General features: G+C 35.7%; 1 protein-coding gene across 1 annotated transcript in view; it reads right to left on the bottom strand.

The window, feature by feature from the left end:
* The window catches only part of Gucy2f (guanylate cyclase 2F, retinal), a 106317-nt gene that overhangs the window by 77398 nt on the left and 7750 nt on the right, over window positions 1-21169 (bottom strand). The window contains exon 2 of the mRNA XM_013504522.1: window positions 17017-17318. Within this exon, the coding sequence (XP_013359976.1) occupies window positions 17017-17318 (302 nt within the window). The remainder of the gene's footprint in view (window positions 1-17016; window positions 17319-21169) is intronic.

The raw sequence follows: 21169 nt of genomic DNA, 5'->3' as shown, positions 1-21169 counted from the left end.
AAAAATTCGCCAGAGAGGCACTTGCCCCCAGCCAGTGCCACATCCCTGGATTCTGTGTCCTGGACATGGCTGCTACTCAATTTCAAGCCCAATTTGTAGTTTGTTTCATTTTGGCACACAGTAGCAAAAGTGTCAACTGACTAACTGACCTTATGGTGGATGAGGCCAACACTTTCGAAAAGAAAGTAAGCCCAGAGGGTCAGCAGCTCTAAGAACAAATGAAGCACCAAGCCAGCATCACTGGCCTCAAGAAAATCCCACAGCTATTGTAAACTGCAAAAGCAGCATGTAGTTTTACTCCAAAAGCAACTCCTGCTTCCACATGACAGGCTATAGTTGGAGAAGAAATTCAGTATAGTGATTGCTACATTTGCAATGGTTTAATCAGAAACCATTTGGAGAAAGGTTAATTGTTTAAAAATGAGCTACAGAGCAACTTTACTTCAAAGTTCCAGTGTTACCCTATCAAGCTGACTAGGTGAGAGATAGTCATAACAGGCAGTTGTGGAGAAAACAAATACCAGATAGCAGAAACCTATGAAAAGTTCTAGAAGACATGAGAAAAATAGATGAGTTCAAAGAAGAAATGAATGTGGGAAAAGAGAAGGGAATGAAGGAGAAATTTTGTATGTATGTATATACAGGATATATATACAGGTTGTTCTTCTGTCTTCTATTTCTATGCTGAAAGAAACTGTCAATGAGTCTTTGGTTGACCAGTATTGCATGTCTATATCTGTTTTCATGAGAAGCCACTTTGAAGATATCAATATGTAATACAACCACCATTGTTAATTCCCTACCACTTTGTTTGTAACTCTGTATTGTCTGTATTGTGCTTGTGATATGTTGTAAAATGTTGTATGTCTGTTAATGTTTCCCTCCTTTTATCTTTAAAATTAAAAAAAAAACAAAGAAGAAATGAACCAAAAGTTTACAGCAATGACATTCAATGCGCCTATGGGGAATTTCAGGGAAATAAGGAAACAAAACTGAACAAGCTAGTTAAGACAGTCCAAAACTTAATTGACAGATTCAATAAAGAATTCTTAAAAGACGTCAGAGACAAACACCTGAAATAAATAAGTATAGAATATATACATTCCAGAAATGACCAGTGTGATGACAGAGTATCTGATATGGAGGAAAAAATAATGAATTACAATGAAGAGTTCAAAGAAGCAAAAGAGAGAAAATAACAGAACAAGAGAACACTATTCAGCAGCTACCAGATGGCAAAAAAACACTAATCTATGGCTAATCAGAGTTAGAGAAAATCTAGAAGACTGTGCAGATGGATTCAACATGCTTACGGAAATTATCAAAGAAAATTTCCCAAATACAAGAAAATATTTCAAGGTACAAAAAGTGATATTTATAGAACATCAAAAAATTATGATGACAGGAAAAGTTCGCCAAGTCATATCTTCATTAAATTCACAGATATCCAGCAAAAAAGCCCAGAGTTTTACAGACAGCCAGAGAAAAACAAGGTAAACCAATTAGAGTCACAGATGAACCACAGCCTTCAAATTATAGATTCAATAAATATATAGAGTATTCCATCCTCTACAACACAGTATACATTCTTTCCAGCAGCACGTGCTTTTTCCAAAACAGACCACATGCTAGCCCACAAAGCCTGATTAAGTAAACATAATATAACTGAAATTACCCCATGCATGCTATCTAACCACAGTGCAATGAAAATAGAAATCAATGACAGAGGAAAATTTGCAAAACGCAAAAGCTCCTAGAAAATTAACAGCATACTCTGAAACAATCAGTGGGTCACAGAAGAAATTGAAGAAAAAATTTTAAAATTTCTGGAAGTTAATGGCAATGAAACCTTTGGAACACTTTGAAAGTACTTCTAAGAGGAAAATTCATTGCAACTAGTGCTCACATTAGGAAAACAGAGCAAGCTCAAATAAACAACCTTATAAGAAATTTTAAGATACTTAAGAAACAATAATAAAGCAGTCCCAAAAAAACTAAAGAAATAAATTATAAAGATGAGGGTGGAAATAATGAAATTGAGGCTAAAAACCTGTAAAACAAATCAATGAAACAAAGAGCTGGTTTATTGAAAGAATAAACAAAATGAACCTTTAGCAAGACTCACTAACAGAAAGAGTGGATTCCCATACATGCAATCAGAAATGACAAACGTAAATTTACTACAGACATTGTCAAAGCCCAGAAGATAGTAACTACTTTGAAAAATTATATTCCAACAAATTAGCAAATTTTGAAGAAATGGACAGATTCCTAGACATATACAAACTACCAAAACTGACACAAGAAGATATAAATATACTTAACAATCAAATCGCAAGCAATGAAGTTGACTCAGTAATAAAGAATCTACCAAGTAAAAAAACCCAGGACCTGATGGGTTCATGGCTGAATTCTACAAAATCTTTAAGGCTGTTATATTATCAATACTTCTCAAGCTGTTCAAAGAAATTGAAAGGGATAGAGTGCTACCAAATTCATTTATAGAAACTGCTATCACCCTGATCCCCAAACCAGATAAAAACCGAACTAAAAAAGAGAAGTATAAGCCAGTCTCTTCAATGAACATAGATGCAAAAATCTTCAACAAGATATTAGTAAACAGAATGCAGCATATTATCAAAAAGCTGATAAACCATGCTCAAGTAGATTTCATCCCAGAGATGCAAGGATGGTTCAATATATGTAAGTCTATAAATGTAAAACATAATATAAATAAGAACGAGATCAAAAGCCATATGATCATAGCAATAGATGCAGAAAAGTCTTCCAACAAAATCTAATACCTTTTCGTGACCAAAAAAAAAAAAAAAAGCCTGAAGAAAACAGGTACAGAAGGACCATACCTGAATATGATAAAGGGTATTTATGGCAAATGAACAGCCACCATCATACTGAATATGGAAAACAAACAGCATTCTCCCCAAAATCAGGAACAAGAAAAGGATGTCCACTATCATCTCTTCTATTCAACATAGTATGTGAAACATTAGTTAGAAAAATTAGTCAAGAGAAAGAAATAAAAGGGACACACATAGGAAAGGAAAAACTCAAATTATCACTATTTGCAGATGACATGATCTTCTACATGGAAGACCCTAAGATCTCCACCAATAAACTCTTAGAATTAATAACTAATTTAAGCAAAGTAGGAGGATACAAGATCAGTATAAAAAATCATTAACATTTGCATATATAAGCAATGAATGGGATGAGAAGGAAATTATGGAAAAAATACCATTCATAGTTGCTTTAAGAAAAATGAAATACTTAGGAATTAACCTAACCATAGAAGTGAAGGATGTCTGAAAAAAAAACTACAATACTCTGAAGAAGGAGATTGAAGCGGACATCAGAAAATGGAAAGATGTCCCTTGTTCATGGGTAGGCAGAACCAATATTCTCGAAATGAGCATACTTCCAAAACTGTTATATAGATTCAGTGCAGTCCAAATCAAGATGCCAATAGCATACTTTACAGATCTAGAAAAAAGAATACTAACATTAATATGGAACCAGAAAAGACCTTAAACAGTGAAAGTAATTTTGGGCAACAATACCAAAGTAGGTGGCATAGCAATACCAGAATTCAAGATATACTACAAAGCAATAATGATAAAAATGGCATGGTACTGGAACAAAACAGACACATGGATCAGTGGAACATAACTGAGGATATAGAAGCCTCCCCGGACATGATCTTTGAGTATCCAAAAGCACAAGGTACGGGAAAGGGAGCCTGTTCAACAAGTGGTGTTGGGAAAACTGATTATCTGTTTATAGAAGAATGAAACTGAACCCTTATCTCTCACCATATACTAAATTAAAATTTTAAAAGAATCAAAGATCTAAGCATTAAAACAGAAACATTAAACTTCCTGAAAGATAAAATAGGTTAAAAAATTTTTTTGAAGATACAGGGATAGGAAAGGATTTGCTAAACAGAACCTCAATCACATAGGAAATAGCTGCAAAAATCAACTGGAATTATAGCAGACTAAAAAGCTTCTCTACAGAGCAAGGCTCAACCACTAGAGTGCAGGGACAGCCTACAGAATGAGAAAAAATGTTGCCAGTTAGTCCTCAGATAGAGGTCTAATATCTAGAATATACAAAGAGCTCAACAAACTTAAACTATCTGAAAGTAAAGATCCAGTCAAGAAATGAGCTTAAGAAATGAACACTTTATAGAGGAAGAAACACGCATGGCCAACAAATATAAGAAAAAACATTCAACATCGCCAGCTGTTAGAGAAATACAAATTAAAACAATGCTAGGATTCCATCTTACTCCAGAAAGAATGGCACTCATTAGAATATCAACCAATAACAAACGCTGATGTGGCTGTGGCAAAAAAGGAACCCTCCTACATTGTTGGTAGGAATGCAAGCTAGTACAACCATTATGAAAATCAATATGGAGATTACTCAAAGAATTGAAACTAGAAATTCCTTACAACCCAGATATTCCCCTGCTGGGTATGTTCCCCAAACAGCTTAAGTGATAATTGCATACCAATATTTATAGCAGCACAATTCGTAATAGCTAAATCGTGGAAGCAGCCTCTACACCCATCAACAGATGATTGGCTAAACAAAATGTGGTATCCATATATAATGGAATAGCACTTGGCTACACAGAAAGACAAATTTGAGGCATTTGTGGGAAAATGGGGGCACCTGGAAAACATAATCCTGAGTGAAATAAATCAGACATGCAAGCACAAATACTGTACAATGTTCCTTATTTGAATGAGGCATAGTACAAAGAAAATCACAAAAGATGGATAGAAAGGGAAAAGTGGACAGATTTTGTCCAGTAGGGAAGTTGACCAAGGGAACAAGGAAAGTGAAATGGGGAGAGGAAGGGGAAATGAGATAAATAAAGATATGCCATGTACAGGAACCTAGTAACCCTAATCAATGTAAACATCATAAGCCATAACATACTCTAAAATATAACATCAACAGGTACAAAAAAACTTTATTGAAGTACCAGAGGAATAGGGGGAAAGGGGAGGCAATGGGTTTAAAATAAAACAAGCTGTAGTATGGACATGTAACCACTCCTCAACATGATTGTAAACTGCAGGAATAACAAACATGCACAAATAAAATAAATTTTTAAAAAGTAAAATATAATAAGCACCTACCAACTAAGAAAAGCCAAGGATCTGATGGATTCACCACTGAATTCTGCACAACTTTCTGGAATTATGTAATGCCAATGCTCCTCAAACTCATTAATGAAATTGAAAATGAAAGAGTACTCCCCAATTCAATCCAGGAAAGCATTACCCTGACTCCAGCACCAGACATGGACCTACCAAAGCTACAGGGAAATCTCTTCTATGAATATAGATGCACAAATCCTCAAAAAGGTACTGGCAAGAAGAATGGCATACATAATTTAAAAGGTCATACATCATGATGAAGAAGGCTTCATCTCAGGGATGCAAGGATGGTTCAAATTGTGCAAATCGATAATGTAGTGCATCACATAAACAGAGCAAGGACAGGAATCACATGATCATCTCAATAGATACAGAAAAGACCTCTGATTAAATCCAATATCCATTCATGATACAAGCCCTGAAAAGAAGGTGCAGAAGGACCTTATCTCAAGCTAATGAAAGCTATTATACGGCAACATCATATGCAATGGGAAAAAAACAAAAATTTTTCCATCTAAAATCAAGAACAATAGATTTCTACAGTCTTTCATCCCACAACACAAGAAAACACATTCTTTTCAGGAGAACATGGGACTTTCTCCAAGATAGACCACATAATAGCTCACAGAGCATGCTTAAGTAAATGCAAAGGAACTGAAATTAGCCCATTCATATTATCAGACCATAGTGCATTGAAACTGGAAATCAATGGCAAAAGAAACCACAAAAGCTGCATAAACACATGAAAATTAAACCCTCCTGAATAACCAATGGGCCACAATTTTTGCATGAAATTAAAGAAAAAGATGGACAATTTATACAATTAAATGGCAATTCCAATACAACATACCAGAACTTAAGGGACACAATGAAAGCACTCCTATGATGGAAATTTATAGCGTTCAATTCCACATCAGAAAAAAAAAGAGTGAGCTCAAAGAAGCAACCTAATGTTGAACCTCAAGCTACTACTAAAAGAGCAGCAAGTTAAACCCAAAACACATATGAGGGAGGGAATTATAAAGATTGGTGCAAAAATTAATGCAATTGACACTAAGAAAACAGTATAAAGAATCAATGAATCAAAAAGTTGGTTCTTTGAAAGATTAAATAAAATTGATAAACTTTTAGCCAAACTTCCCAAAAAACGAAAAAAAAAGAACTGAAATCCAGGCAATGAGGAATGAAAAGGGCGAAATCACAATGGATCCTGCAGAAATCCCAAAGATCATCAGTACCTACTTTGAGAACCTTTATTCTGATAAGATGAAAAACAGAAGAAATGGACAGATTCCTAGATACATGTGAATTACCAAAGCTGAATCAAGAAGATAAAAAATTCTGGATAACAGAGTATCAGTCAATGAAATTAAAAATGTAATTAAAAACTTACCAACAAAGAAAAGCCCCAGTACCAATGGGTTAACTGCTGCATTCCACAAAAAATTTAGAGAACATCTAATGTCATTACTCCTCAAACTCTTTAATGAAATTAAAAGGGAACCAATACACCCAAAGTCATTCCTGAAAGCAAGAATTAGCCTAATTCCAAAACGAGAGAAGGATCAAACCATAAAAGACAACTACAGGCTCCCTAATGAACAACTACATTCTCTAGGGAGAATGTACAACTACATTCTCCCTAATGAACATAGATTCAAAAATCCTCAATAAGATACTGGCAAACAGAATGCAGCAAATCATCAAGAACACCAGGCCCAAGTAGGATTCATTGCAGGATGGTTTAACATACACAAATTAATAAATGTAATAGACCATATCAACAGAGCCAAAGACAAAAATCATATGATCATTTCAATAGATGCAGACAAAGCATTCAATAAAGTCCAATGCCCATTCATGATAAAAAACCTTACAGAAAATTTGATTAGACTGTCTTTATCTCAATCTGATAAAAGCTATCTGTGACGCATCAACAGCCAACATCATACTAAATGATTGAAAACTGAATGCTTTCACACTAAAAGCAAGAACAAGATAAGGATGTCCACGATCACCATTCACATTCAGTATGGTTCTGGAAACATTAGAACAATTGCACAAGAGAGAGAAATAAAATAAATAAGGATAGGAAAAGAACTTAAATTCTCATTATTTGCGGATGACATGATACTCTATATAGAAGGCCCCAAAATCTCCACCAAAAGACTTGAAAATTTAATAACCAAATTCAGTTGTGTAGCTGGAAAAAAGTCAACACTCAAAAATCAAAAACCTTCTTATCACAAATAACAAACTCACTGAGAAAGAAACTAGTGGAATACCTTTGGCAACAGCAACAAAAAGCTGAAATCAGTAAAGCAAAGGAAGTAAAGGACCTTTACATTGAAAATGACAGTAATCTGAAAAAGAAGACAAGATGATATCAGAAAGTGGAGAGATATCCCTTACTGTTGTTTAAGAAGAGCCAATATGACAAAAATGGCCAGACTTCCAAAATTGTTTTTTATATATTTATTGCAATCCCTATCAAAACATAAATAGCATAGTACACAGAATTAGAAAAAAACCTTAAAATTCATTTGGAACCAGAAGAGATCTAGAATAGCAAAAGCAATTCTAAGCAACAAAGCAACTCAGGGGACATCCAATCACTGACTTCAAATTATACTACAAAGCTACCATGATAAAAACAGCATGGTAGCAGCATAAATAAATAAATTTTTAAAAAGACCTGAGGTTCAATGAACTAGATAAGGAGATGCAAAAAGAGCTCCAAACATACTCATTCACCTTATCTTTGATAAAGGGGCCAACCACCTTCAATGGTAGCAAGACAACCTCTTCAATAAATGGTACAGGGAAACCTGGCTTTCCACATGCCAAAAACTAAAACTTGACCCATGTCTCTCACTATGCACTAAACTAAAAGCAAAATGGATCAGAGATCTAAATGTTAAAACAGAAATACTAAATCTTCTGGAAGAGAGATATTTCAAAATCATAAATACATAGGTGTAAGCAAAGACTTTATGAACATAATCCTGATTGCACAGGAGGTATTACAGAGAATTAACAACTGGGGATTGACCATATTAAAATCTTTTGTACAGCAAATGAAACCACCAGCAGATTGAAGAGACAACCCAAAGAATGGGAAAAAATTTTTGCCAGCTGTTACTCACAGGAGTAATATCTAGAACATATAAAGAACTCAAAAACATCAGAACCCCAAAATTTATTTTTTGGTAACAGGAATCGAATTTAGGACCTTGGACTTGCCAGGCAGATGCTTGTGCCACTGAGCTATATCCCCTGCCCACAGAACCCCAAAATTTAAAGACCCAATCCAAAAATGGGCACGTGAAATGAATAGACAGTTTTCAGATGAAGAAGTACAAATAGCAAATAAATATATGAAAAAAAGTTTAACCTCACTGGTCATTCAAGAGATGCAAATTTAAAACAACACTGAGATTCCATCTCACTCATAAGGGCTATTGTCAAGAAATCAACCAATAACAAATGTTGGAGGGTTGTGGGAAAAAACAAACCCTTCTCCACTGCTGGTGAAACTGCAGTGCAACCACTGTAGAAAATGGTATGTAGATTTCTCAAAAGACTAAAACTAAAGGTTCCATTTGATCCAGCTATTCCCCTGTTTGGTCTCTTCCTGAAAGAATTTAAAGCATCATACCACAGTGATATATGCACACTCATGTTAATAGCAGCACAGTTCTTAATAGCTAAATCTTGGAAACAGCACAAATGACATCAGTGGATGAATGGATAAAGAAGATATGGGATTTTTTTATACAATGGAGTATTACTCTGCCATAAATAAAGATAAGCTTGAAACATTTCTAGGTGAATGGATGCACCTTGAGACCATACTTTTAAGTGAAATATATTTGACATGTATGTTTAAATATCACATTGTTTCTCTGACATGAGCAATCAAAAGTGTAAGTAAGGACCAAAATATATAATGGATGTTTTAAAATATTCAAATGGGAAGGGAATAGGGAGATGTGATAGGGAAAAGAAGGAAGGGAAAAGAAAACAGACAGATTATAGAAGAAAAAAATGGAAACACAGTTTTATAAAATAAGGAGAAGAGGGGTTGAAGGAGGGGAAGGGGTTGGTGAAAAAAGAAGAGTCAAGATATATCATGTATAGGCACAAATTCTCTATGATAAATGTGATCATTATGTATATCTATAGTGTACCAATAAAATTAATTTTTAAAAACAAACAAAATCAGAATAAAAAATAAAATCAAGAACAAGACAAAGATGTCCACTGTTACCACTCCTATTCAATATTGTACTGAAAACATTAGCCAGAGCAATTAGTCCAGAGAAGGAAAGAAATGGATATGTATAGTGAAGGAAGAGGTAATATTATCATTATTTGTAGATGAGATAATCATCTACATAGAAGACCCAAAAATTATGCCAGAAGACTCCTGGAATTAATAGCCAAAATTGTAGTGTAGCAGGATACAAATTCTACACTCAAGCAGTAAGGTGTTGTGGTGCACACCCATAATCTCACCACATGGGAGGCTGATGCAGGAGAATTACTGGGAGTTTGAGGTCAGTCTAGGCTAAATAGTTAGTTCAAGGCCAGAATGAACTACATAGTGAGACTCTGACTCAAACAAAAGGAAAGAAAAAAGGAAAAAACAACACATAAAAGTTAGTAGCATTCCTGTACACAGTAATGAACTCTCCTAGAACAAAATTAGAAAAAACAATACCATTCACAGTAGTATCAAAAAAAGTGAAATACTTAAGAATTAACCTAAACAAGGAAGAAAAAGTATAATACACTGAAAAGGTGATTGAAGAGGACATTAGAAAATGGAAAGGCATCCCTTGTTCCAGGATAGGCATAGCCAGTATTGTCAAAATACCTGTAATTCCAAAACTTATATATAGATTTAACACAATCCCTGCCAAAATACAGATAACATTCTTCACAAAATAAGAGAAAACATTTGTAAAAATCATGGAATCAGAAGAATCCCATAATAGCAAAAGAAATCCTGGGGAACAAGAGCAAAGCAATAGTTATCACAATCCCAGACTGCAAATTATATTATATAGCTATATTGATTTAAACAGCATGATACTGCAAAAAAAAAAAACAGTTATGTGCATCAATGGAACAAATAGAGGTTGCAGAAACAACTGCAAGCACATTCAGCTATTTCATCTTTGACAAGGAGCCAAAAACATATGCTAGCATAAAGACAGCCTCTTTAACAAATGCTGGTAGGGATATCCACATGTGGAAAATTGAATCTAGAACCGTATCTCTCACTGTGTACTAAACTGAAGTCAAAATGAATCAAGAATCTAAATATTAAAACAGAAACAGTCTGCTGGAAGATAAAATCAGGTGAAACTCTTGAAGACATAGATGTAGGCAAGGGCTTTCTAAAAAGAACCCCAACTACATAAGAAATAGCATCAAGAATCAAGAAATGGAGTCATTTAGCTCAGTGGCAAAAGTGCTTGCCTGGCATGCGCAAGGTCGTGAGTTCGGTTCCCGGTACCGGAGAAAAACCAAAAAAAAAAAAAAAAGAAACAATGGAGTCATATCAAATTAAAAACCTTCTGCACAGCAAAGGAAACAACCAATGGAGGGCAGAGATAACATTCAAAATGTGAAAAAATTGCTACTACTCCTTAGACAAAGGGCTAATATCTGGAGTATATTAAGAACTCAAAAAAATAGACCACCCAAAATAAAAGACCCAATAAAAAAATGGGCAACTGAAGTAAATAGACACTTCTCAGAAGTGAACATGACAAAATGCTCAACATCTCTAACCGTTAAAGAAATGCAAATGAAAACAACATTGAGATTCCATCTTACTACAGAGAGAATGGCTATCATCAAGAAGATGAATAATAACAAATGTTGTAGAGGCTGAGGGAGAAATTTAATTTTCTATTTTTAGTGAGAATGTAATGTAATTTAGTACAACCATTGCAGAAATCAGTATGGAATTTCCTGAAAGAAATAAAAATAGAAATTTCAGGGGCTGGGGATTTAGCTCAGCGGCAAAAGCGCCTGCCTGGCAAGCGCGAGGTCGTGAGTTCGGTTCCTGGTACCGGAGAAAAACCAAAAAAAATAAAAAAAAATAGAAATTTCATTTGACCCAGATACTCCCCTTCTGGATATCTTCCTGAAAGAGTTAATGACATCATACTACAGTGATACATGCGCACCCATATTTATAGTAGCACAATTTGTAGTAGCTAAATCGTGGAAGCACCCTATGTGCTCATCAGCAGATGAATGGATAAAGTGTGGTATTTGTGCACAGTGGAACACTACACTTGCATAAAATTGGAGGAACTTGAGTCAGTTATAGGAAAATGGCTGCATCTTGAGATAATAATGTTAAGTGAAATAAATCAGATACACAAGCTTAAATGTCACACAGTTTCTTCTATATGAGTAAAACAAAATATAAATGAAGAGCGAAGTGAAAGACAACAGGAAATACAGAGATAGATCTTTTGCAAAAGGGAAGGGGACTAAGAGATGGAGAGGGTGGACAGGAGGTAAATGTGATGAAAAAATAATTAAGATCTGTTATGTATACATATCAGTTCCCTAGGAGGAATGTAATCATTATATATTGCAAACATGTACTAATAGGAAAATAAAAAATTGAAGAAAAATCAGAGCTAGCTATCTATGATGACTATCTTCAAGGAAATAAGAGAAAATGTAGTCATCCTTCCACATGCATATGTTCCACAGCCATGGATTCAACCCATTACAGATCAAAAATATTTATGGACAAGGACTCTCTCTCCATATTGAACATGTACAGAGTTGTCTTCTTTATCATTATTTCCAAAACAATACAACTACTTGCATAACATGTATATTGTATTATATGAGTCATCTAGAGATGATTTAAAACATATTGTGATGCACGTAGGTTACATGCAAATAATGCACCATTTTACCTAAGGGACTTGAGTATCCACAGATTTTGGTATCTATATATTGGGTGGGGAATTCCTGAAATCAACATCTAATACAAGTAGGACAACTGCACTGTATTGATGAAGGAAATGCAGTATGTCATGGAATGGACTGATATATTAAAATTATGGTACCAAATTTTTTAATTAGTAGAAGATTTAGAGGACAAAGTCAAGAAATTCGCGAAGGAATGAAAACTAAAAACAAAAATATCAACAATACAAGAGAAATAGTCAGAAAATAAAAAAATAAACTTGGGAACTCTTACACTTGATAGGGTTTCCAAAAGAATGAATACAAGTAATTACAGAAATTATAAAATAAGTAACAGAAGAGAATTTCTCACAAATAGTAAGTCTTTAGATCAAAAGGCCCCACCAAGTGTACAGCATGAACTGTGTCAAGTCAAACATCAACATGATATTACCTAGCATGAGAAATAAAAACATCTTTAAAGTGTCTTGGGGGGGTGGAGCGAAATGAAAACAAATTGCATGAAAGAATTAGGAGTAAAAAGTACATTGAAATTTTCAACTCCAATAGTGGAAATTAGAAGGCAATGTGCCATGTCTTCAAGAACTGAGGGAAAATGACTTTTCATCCAAATTTATATACTAGCGACACTAAAATAATGGAGATAGTATAATGACTTTTCACACATTCACTATCTCAAAAATTTGCCTCCTGTGTACCTTTCTCACAAGCTTCTGGAGGATTTGCATCCCAAAATGACAGAATAAGTCAAGAAAATGGGAGTCATGAGATTCGTGAAATAGCAGATCCAGTAGGGAAGGGGAATTTCCACGATGATGAAAATGGAGAACCCAGCATAACAGTTATGCAGCAGTCTTAAAGAAGAGAAGTTTAGATTAGGAGACAAAGGCAGATAGTCTTGACAAAAAATTGGAAAGGAATTTAACAAGTTTTATTATTCAAAAAATTTTTGAGGGGATTTTATAGCCTTATTCAAAAATATAGGCAAAGTTAGCATGCATATAAATTAAGCGAGGTTACAAATCATTGCTATAGGCTATGTAGTCTGTATATAGAAATTTCAGTTTCTCTTTGAAAGTTATCAGGAAGGGAGTAATAGAGCCATTTTGGCAATACATTTGCTTACTCATTTCTTATCTATCTATCTTGCTAGAAGTGAAGCCCCATCAAGTGCAGGAACAAATGATACACTAGTAAATATTTAAGAATGGCTCCATGGACAGGAAAAAAGCTCTTATTTCTGGCATTTGCCAATCTCAATCATGTAAATACTCCTACCATATGTGATTTGGAGCTAGCAGGATGACAACACCGGACACAGAGTTGGTAAAAGATTCTTCACATGTCTTTTGTGAACTGGCTCTATTACGCTACTGACAGAAACTTTGTCTGTCTTGCTTACTGTTCTTTCTAGAGTTTAACATAGTGTCTTAGCACATGACAGGTGCTCAATAAATGGGTGTTTACCTGTTGAATGAAAAGAAAAATAAATACAACAGAAACTTGGGGATAAGAAAATATGGGATGATATAATTTCATATGAAAAGATAACATTTAAAATTCTGAAAGTAGAGCTCCAGATATAGCTCAGCAGTACAGAACCTGCCTGGCAAGTGCAATATTGTGCACTCAATTCCCTGTACAAAAAAAAGAATAAAATTCTGAACGCAAAATAATTTTGAAAATTGGAAATATTAAGAGGCCTTCTGCCAGTAGTTAAAAAACAAGATTATAGCAAGCAGAAGTCAAATTCTAAATTAGACGCTGGGTCACCATCAAACCAAGAAAGTCACCCTAGCTTTAAGAAAGACTAAGTGGAAAAGAAGGCAGCTGTGCAGCACACTCTTGTAGTCATTTTATACGTTAGTTTGTTTACTCTTCACAATAATTGTAGAAGGCATAGCTTCCCATTTTACAGATGAGGAAAATGAAAAATAACTCCAAGCAATTTGTATAAATTAGTGAGATTCAGAGCAATGATTTACTTTTTTTAACTTACTTGTAACTGATACATAAAAACACAAAATTATGCATTTCACTGGGCACTGCATGATATTCTGATATATGCATACATTATACAATTTTTAATCAGGGTAAGTATATCTATATCCTCAATATTCATCATTGCATAATGATGAAAACATTTAAAATTCTTTCCCTTACCTTTCTGAAATGTACAATTCATAACTGCAATCTTTAGTCACCCTGCTGTGCAGTAGGTCACCAGAACATCTTCTGTGAGTTAGCACCCATTGATCAACGTTTCTCCAGACAGGTAGAATTTAAAATTAATTTTGCCTATCTCCTCATCATATGCTTTTCTGCTATACCAGCTGCCTTCAAAAATATCTTTGAGCAGAGTAATTTAGAAAAATGGGGATTTTGTTTATTAGAGACATGAAGATAATTGTCTCACTTTCTATCATTCTTTGGTTATGAAGGTCTAGCCTAGGCACCTTCAAAGTGGGGATAGAAATGCAGCCAAGCTGGCTTTTTGAAAAATAAGCTCTGTATTCTCCGTTGTAGCTCTATTACCTTGTCTAAAGCAGAATGCAGGCTGCCTAGCAACCAAGCTAATGGCATCCTTTTTTTGCCTTAATTACCTTGTGTTTTCCACAATCTCAAAGGGACTGAATCAAATATCAAGAGTACAAGGTCTGAGTTTTTTATATCAATATACCTCTTCATACATATGTACAACACACACACACACACATAGGCAGATATCTCCTTCCCTCCATCCTATGATTAAAGCAGAAAGATGATTTAGACTCTATTTATGTAATGCCATATCATCAAATAAAAAAGTATGAAAATTCACGTGATTGCTTGCTTATCAATGCAACAAAAACACCAATTTGACCAACTATTCTTCGCAATTTGATGACTTCTTGTAATTTTCAAGTAAATTAACCAGTTGTTTTTATTAGTGTGCATTTATGTCTGAAAGAGAGATGTATATAGACATAACATTAGTAATAAAGCTAAACCTAGCACTGCTATTTTCTCAGGGAGTCACTTTTCCTTGTAGAACAAGAATCAACAAAACCATTGCTATTAGGTCAGGAAGGGATGTTTGCATACTTAAGTTTCATCTAAATTGTTTATTCAGAGAAAGAAGCAACCCACAGGATGAAGAAATAAAGGGTGGATAGCAAGGAAAACATCATGGATGATGTGAGCATTAGACTCCCTGGCAGCCTTCTTTGCTAGCAGAACTTCAGTTTTCTAGTAGCTGTATGGATAATGACAGTGGTCTAGTTCCTCTTTCTAGCTTATTCATTTAGGCATGGGGATGGGACACAATTGTGACCAAGAAGGTGTGGGGGGGATGTGGTTGAGGAACTTCTGAGAAGGATTTCCTCACTCTTGGACAGAGATGCATGAGAGATACATTCCCATTTTCACCTCTGGACATTTTCACCTTTATGTAATGTCTGAAACTGTAGCAGCCATGTTGAGATGAGAATAGGAATCAGCTCATGAGGGAAAGCTATCATACTGTGGCCTGTACACTATAAAGATGAAAAGAACTTCGTTCACTGATGGCATCATTGAGCTGCTGGTTTAACTGACCCTGGCCCCCCAACTTCAAATTTTGCAAGTGAATTGCTATTTAGGCTAATTTGTATTGAGCTGTCTACTACTTACAGTCAGAATAAATAGTATTAGTAGAGTACAAGAGCAAATGCTTGAATTTTTAAACTTATTTGTGTATAATTATAATATTTCTAAAAGTGTCTACTGCCTACATCTGAACTCTATTCTACAGAAACTTCTCTATCTTTTTTCTAATTTAACTGACTTCTTTTACTTCCCCATTTTCCTCTTCCATTCTCATCTTTGTTTTCTCCTCTTTGTTTTTGTCTTGGTTCTCCATTCTTTTCTTTGCTTTCTTCCCCTCCCTACTCTCTTATTCTGGGCCTAACATGACTATTACTTGAACCTGAAATATGCCTATGCATACATGCATCTGTACATGTGTAAATATTATATCTTATAAATTAAAAGGGAGGATTTTTCCCCATTCCAGATAATTCCTTTCATATTAGGATAGCTCTACTAGCGCACACACACACACACACACACACACACACACACACACACACACACGACTCCTGACCTCTCTCTTCACCCACTTACTCATTCTTCTCCATACAGGAAGAATGACTTAATCTAATAGGTTATTTTGAGAGGAGAACTAAGTGTGTATATGTCAACTTCTCCTATCTTCTTTCCCTTGGGAGTGGGCTACCAACAGGAAGCACGTGCTCTGCAATATTCCTGCAGATTATACATGTTACAAAAGCCCTGTCTCATGGAACAGGACTCCTCTGGTCCAGCAATGCTAGTGACTACGTAGACAAGTCTGTGCAATCCTCAGGTTCAGTATTTGGAAGCTCAGTCCAAACAGATAGAAGCCAGTTCTCCAATACTTGCATTGTTAATAATAATAGTGATGTTTTCTTCTATGGCATCTATTTTGTCTTATTGTGGCAATGGTTTAGAACGTGAATAATATATAAAACTTTGTTTTATTAAGCTTCTTTGAACAGCACTGGCATATATTAAAGTTTTGTTTCCCTGTTCTTAAGTGTATTGTATTTATTCTTCATGACTGTATTCTGTTAATGTGGGTTGCTTACAGTTGAAAAAGAAATTTTCCACAATGTGTCCTTGTTGTATAAGTGTTTTTTATTCTGTAAGTGCAAACAAAAGGTCTTTTAAATCTGTGTGGGGTTGCCTACTACTGATTGGTTTCCTAAAGAATAGGAGTTATTGATAGGGAAGAATACATTTACTTTTTCCTATTTTGAGATTCTCAGCTCAAGATGACTTGTAATTCTGCACTTACTTGATCTGATTCCAGCTTCTCAGGAATTTCACCCTTAGCTGCTGCTTCTGTATAAGCTTGATAGAAGGTCTTTTCTTGGGACTCCACTGTAATGGTTAACACAGCATCATAGGCCTCCTGGAGCTTTGGGTTATTCCTCAGGACCTGGTATTGGGTGTACTTATAAGGTAAGCTGTAAAGCAGGGCATCATAGGGAACAAAGACATAAGTTCCATCTGTCATTTTCAGATCATGAGCCCATTCCAGGAGGTGCATCTGGGTCTCTCCTCCAATCAAGGCTGAATGCATACACATGATGATTACTGAAACCAACAAAGTTAGGTTAATAAAATATAGAGCCAAAAACTATAGAGGAGACAAACAGATAAATACATGTGTTCTAGTGAATTTGTAAATGATTACTTTCCTATGGCTACCAGAGGAGCAAAATATTGAGGTCCTGAGCTAACACTAAAGTATGTGCAGGGATCTGGACTGGGCGTAGGGACAAGAGTGAATTACCTACAGGCTAAAGAGCCTAATATGGGCCAGGAATAAGAAATAGCATAATAAATGGGAGGTTGCATCACAAAGAAAGTTTGGAGTTGGAAGGGGTAGGTCTATAGGCTAACAATTATTTACTGTACACCTTTGGGTAAATTACTTAACCTCACTCTGGTTCATCCATAAAGCAGAGGTAACAATATGTACTTCATGGAGAAGTAGTGATTATCAAAGGAAACAACTCATATAGTTGGTTTAGTACATAGTATATAATAAACAGTAGTTATTCTCATACCTAAGAATGAAAAGACTAGAAGGAGGGAATGAGACAGATTCCCACAGCCACTGTTGTTTTTATTGCCCACCTTGTACAAACATGTACTCCAGTTCATTTTGACCAAGTGTGCTCACCTTTACCAAGGCCATCATACACAACGAATGCCACTAACACATACTCATCTATAAATGCTGCTAATATGGATGATACACTCAACTTCTTAAATCTAACTTCACTATAATTGGAATTACTTTCCACTCAATTTAATACTTCCTAGACTTATGAAACTATGCTGTTTGGCAAGGCTAAGCTAGAATAGTGTGGATTAAAGGGGGCCATGGTTGAAGAACAGCAGCTAGACCATGAGACTGAAAGCCATATCCAATTTCCTCCTTGACATGCTAAATGAGTTCAGTTTAAGCCCATTTGTGCTTCAGTACCCACATCTTTAAAATGTGGATTCCAATGCATTTTACAGGTACATTGACAAGTTTAATTAGATAATGCCTGCCACGTAGTCTGAGCTCCTTGAAGAAAGGCAAAAGTCTTATTGCTATTAAATATTAATTACACATGCTTATACGGAACTGCTAATCTCAGGAACTAAGTGCGCTTAACTATGTTCAATGACTGGTCTTTGGCATTTACATATTGCTTTATCTATTTTCAAGTACCTTTTTTAAACTTGTTAAATATCCCCAGAAAGTTTCCATTCCAAGCTACAGCTGATAGCCTTCATTTTAAAAGTGTTAACTAGTAAGTTATGAAGTTGATTTAAAGACACCATCCCCTGCCGCCACACACACAATACAGCACAATTTCAGTTTTCAAATGAAAATTAGCTCCTTTGAAATAATTACCCTGGGGATCTACGTGTATTCTGATGCTCACGTCTTCTGTAGAATTATTTCAAGATTCTTTGCAGGTACCTCCTGAGTAGCACAAGGAATTCAGACTCAACTATCCATAATCCCAAATCATAAAATGGGAAGATGCAGTGCCAGAAATGGTTGACAAGGCAAGAGTCAGAAAGGAAAACGAGAACTGAGTGCATCACCCTTTCTATATTTGACTACGCCATTAAACATGAATCAGTTTGGTCAAAGTAATCCAGTCGTAGGTCTTTTGAGAGGGCAGTGGGGGGAATGAGCTAAGTCATGTGCTTCAGATAGCGGGTTCACTTAACAGTATTCCTGGCAAGTGAGTATAGCATATTTCTTCTACAAACACAGAGATTAAATGACTTGATCAAGGTTATGCAATAAAATTCCACTTAATTTCCTTAAGGGGTATTAAAATTACCTTGCTGCATAGAAAATGTTAAATAGAACTAAGTGTTCTGCGTTGAGTGAAATACAACAGATACTTCAGTGAGTGTAGCAGGTGCTATTATGCTATACCATCAAGATACAGTACACACTTCAAGACAAGCACTCATTCCTCTAGGTGCTGGGAACGTCAGCACATATTAACTAATACTTCACTGAGAATTGTCCTCAGTTGAGGTGATCTACCACTCCCGAAGTCACATCGCTTCAGCAGTGTGCTGGAGCTTGTTTGGGCTGATTCACATGAGCCTATGTTTACATTTTCAGAGATTCTGTAAGGTGTGAATGTCATGTCAGTAGCTTTCAAGGCCATGGCGTAGAGATTACATTATGAAAATCAGCAAATACAACAAATCAGGGTTTTCTTTTCCCTCCCTGGTGAAATGGCTATTAAACAACTGTTATCACTTTGTAGCCTTTTCTCTGAGTTAACCTGCACCTAAGGACTGCTCAACATGGACTTAGAACATCCCAGACTTATTTCAATTCTGGACAACACTGAGGGCCATCCTAGCGTCAGAATATCCCTCGGGACTGCATGAGCTTTTGTCCTCATTGCACTGCTCTCTGTGCAACCCAATCCTTTTCTTTCCCTCACAGTATTATCCTTGAAAACACTCATCCAATAAGCTTCCTGCACTCAAAGCTTCATCTGACAAATTGTTTTCCAGAGAAGCTGACCTGTGATATAGAATTAGAGCCTTTTCCATACCTGGAAATGACTCCTATCATAGCACTTATAAGATTTATTGCCCTTATTGTTCATGTCAGCTTCTACTATGAAACTGTAGGCTTCTTGTGGTCAGAGACTGTGTCTTATTCATCTCTGTGTTCTGGTATATATTTTGCACGCAGTGTTGTTTAGATGAATGTATGCATACTAACAAATTCTCTGGGAGGAGTAGGTGTGCACTCGTTTATTCTTTATGGGTTCCTTGAAACGTGAGACATGGGTATATTTGGACTGTTAAGATGAAGGAACAATTGGAAATGACACTCCTTGGCAGATAGACGTTACCAGGCTTCTCTTTCATGCCTAGTGTCATTAACTGTCCAAAGACCTTACTCCTCAACCTGAATTCATCCTCTAAATTCTTCTTTCATTGGCCCACACTGATGCCAGTTCAGATAAAGATCCAAATTGTTATAACCAGACAGACACTTTGATAACATCTAGCCCAATTTGTCCTCCTCGTTTTTAGATGAAAAAAGTGGAAGTTTGAGAGGGAATGATCACGAAATTCTCTATTCTTTCATTACAAGACCTTGCCATTGAACATAAAATGCAAAGCATAGATACTGAATTTAAAAAACAGCATCTTAATTTAATAGACTGAATGTTTTATAAACAGGGATTTATGGACTCATCTGTTCTACAAAATTATTTTGCTAAATAGCTTTATTATCTTAAAATTACATTCATTAAAATGTGTTTGACCTGTAAGTTGTTGTCAGCAAGGGATTAGTACACAGAAATGTTAAATCTTCGATAAGGCCTGGATCAACAGGTGATCACCAAATGCTACTTTGTAAGTTTCCATTATGATTGTTAACAGTCACGTCATTCTATAGCCAAAACAAGGACCAAGAAATACACCCTCCTAAAATCACATCTCCCTAGGACATGATATTAGCCCCTTATCTGGGCTACCTGAATCTCGGGTTTTTTTGTTTGTTTGTTTTGGTTTTGGTTTTTCTACGGTACCAGGAATCGAACTCACGACCTTGCGCTTGCCAGACAGGCTCTGTGCTGCTGAGCTAAATCCCCAGCCCCCTGGGCTACCTGAATCTCACTGGAGCTGACATCTGTTTTCACAGTGGTATTGACTATGGCAGGCCCTCTAGGACCCTCTCTCACCCTCAGTGCTGCCAACAGGAAATGTCATAAAACTACAAGAAAAAAAATCCCAACTCATTCAACCCCTATTTCCCATTCCTTGTTGAAATACTCTAGCCAATAATTTCTTCAACGAAGGAGAAATTTTGTATGTATGTATATACAGGATAGATAACATGGTTGTTCTTCTGTCTTCTATTTCTATGCTGAAAGAAACTGTCAATGAGT

Source organism: Chinchilla lanigera, unplaced genomic scaffold, assembly GCF_000276665.1.
Source record: "Chinchilla lanigera isolate Chin_1 unplaced genomic scaffold, ChiLan1.0 scaffold00089, whole genome shotgun sequence".
In the NCBI taxonomy this organism is placed as follows: Eukaryota; Metazoa; Chordata; class Mammalia; order Rodentia; family Chinchillidae; genus Chinchilla; species Chinchilla lanigera.
Note: the sequence above shows the minus strand (reverse complement) of the source record. Positions and strands in the feature narration are given on the sequence as shown.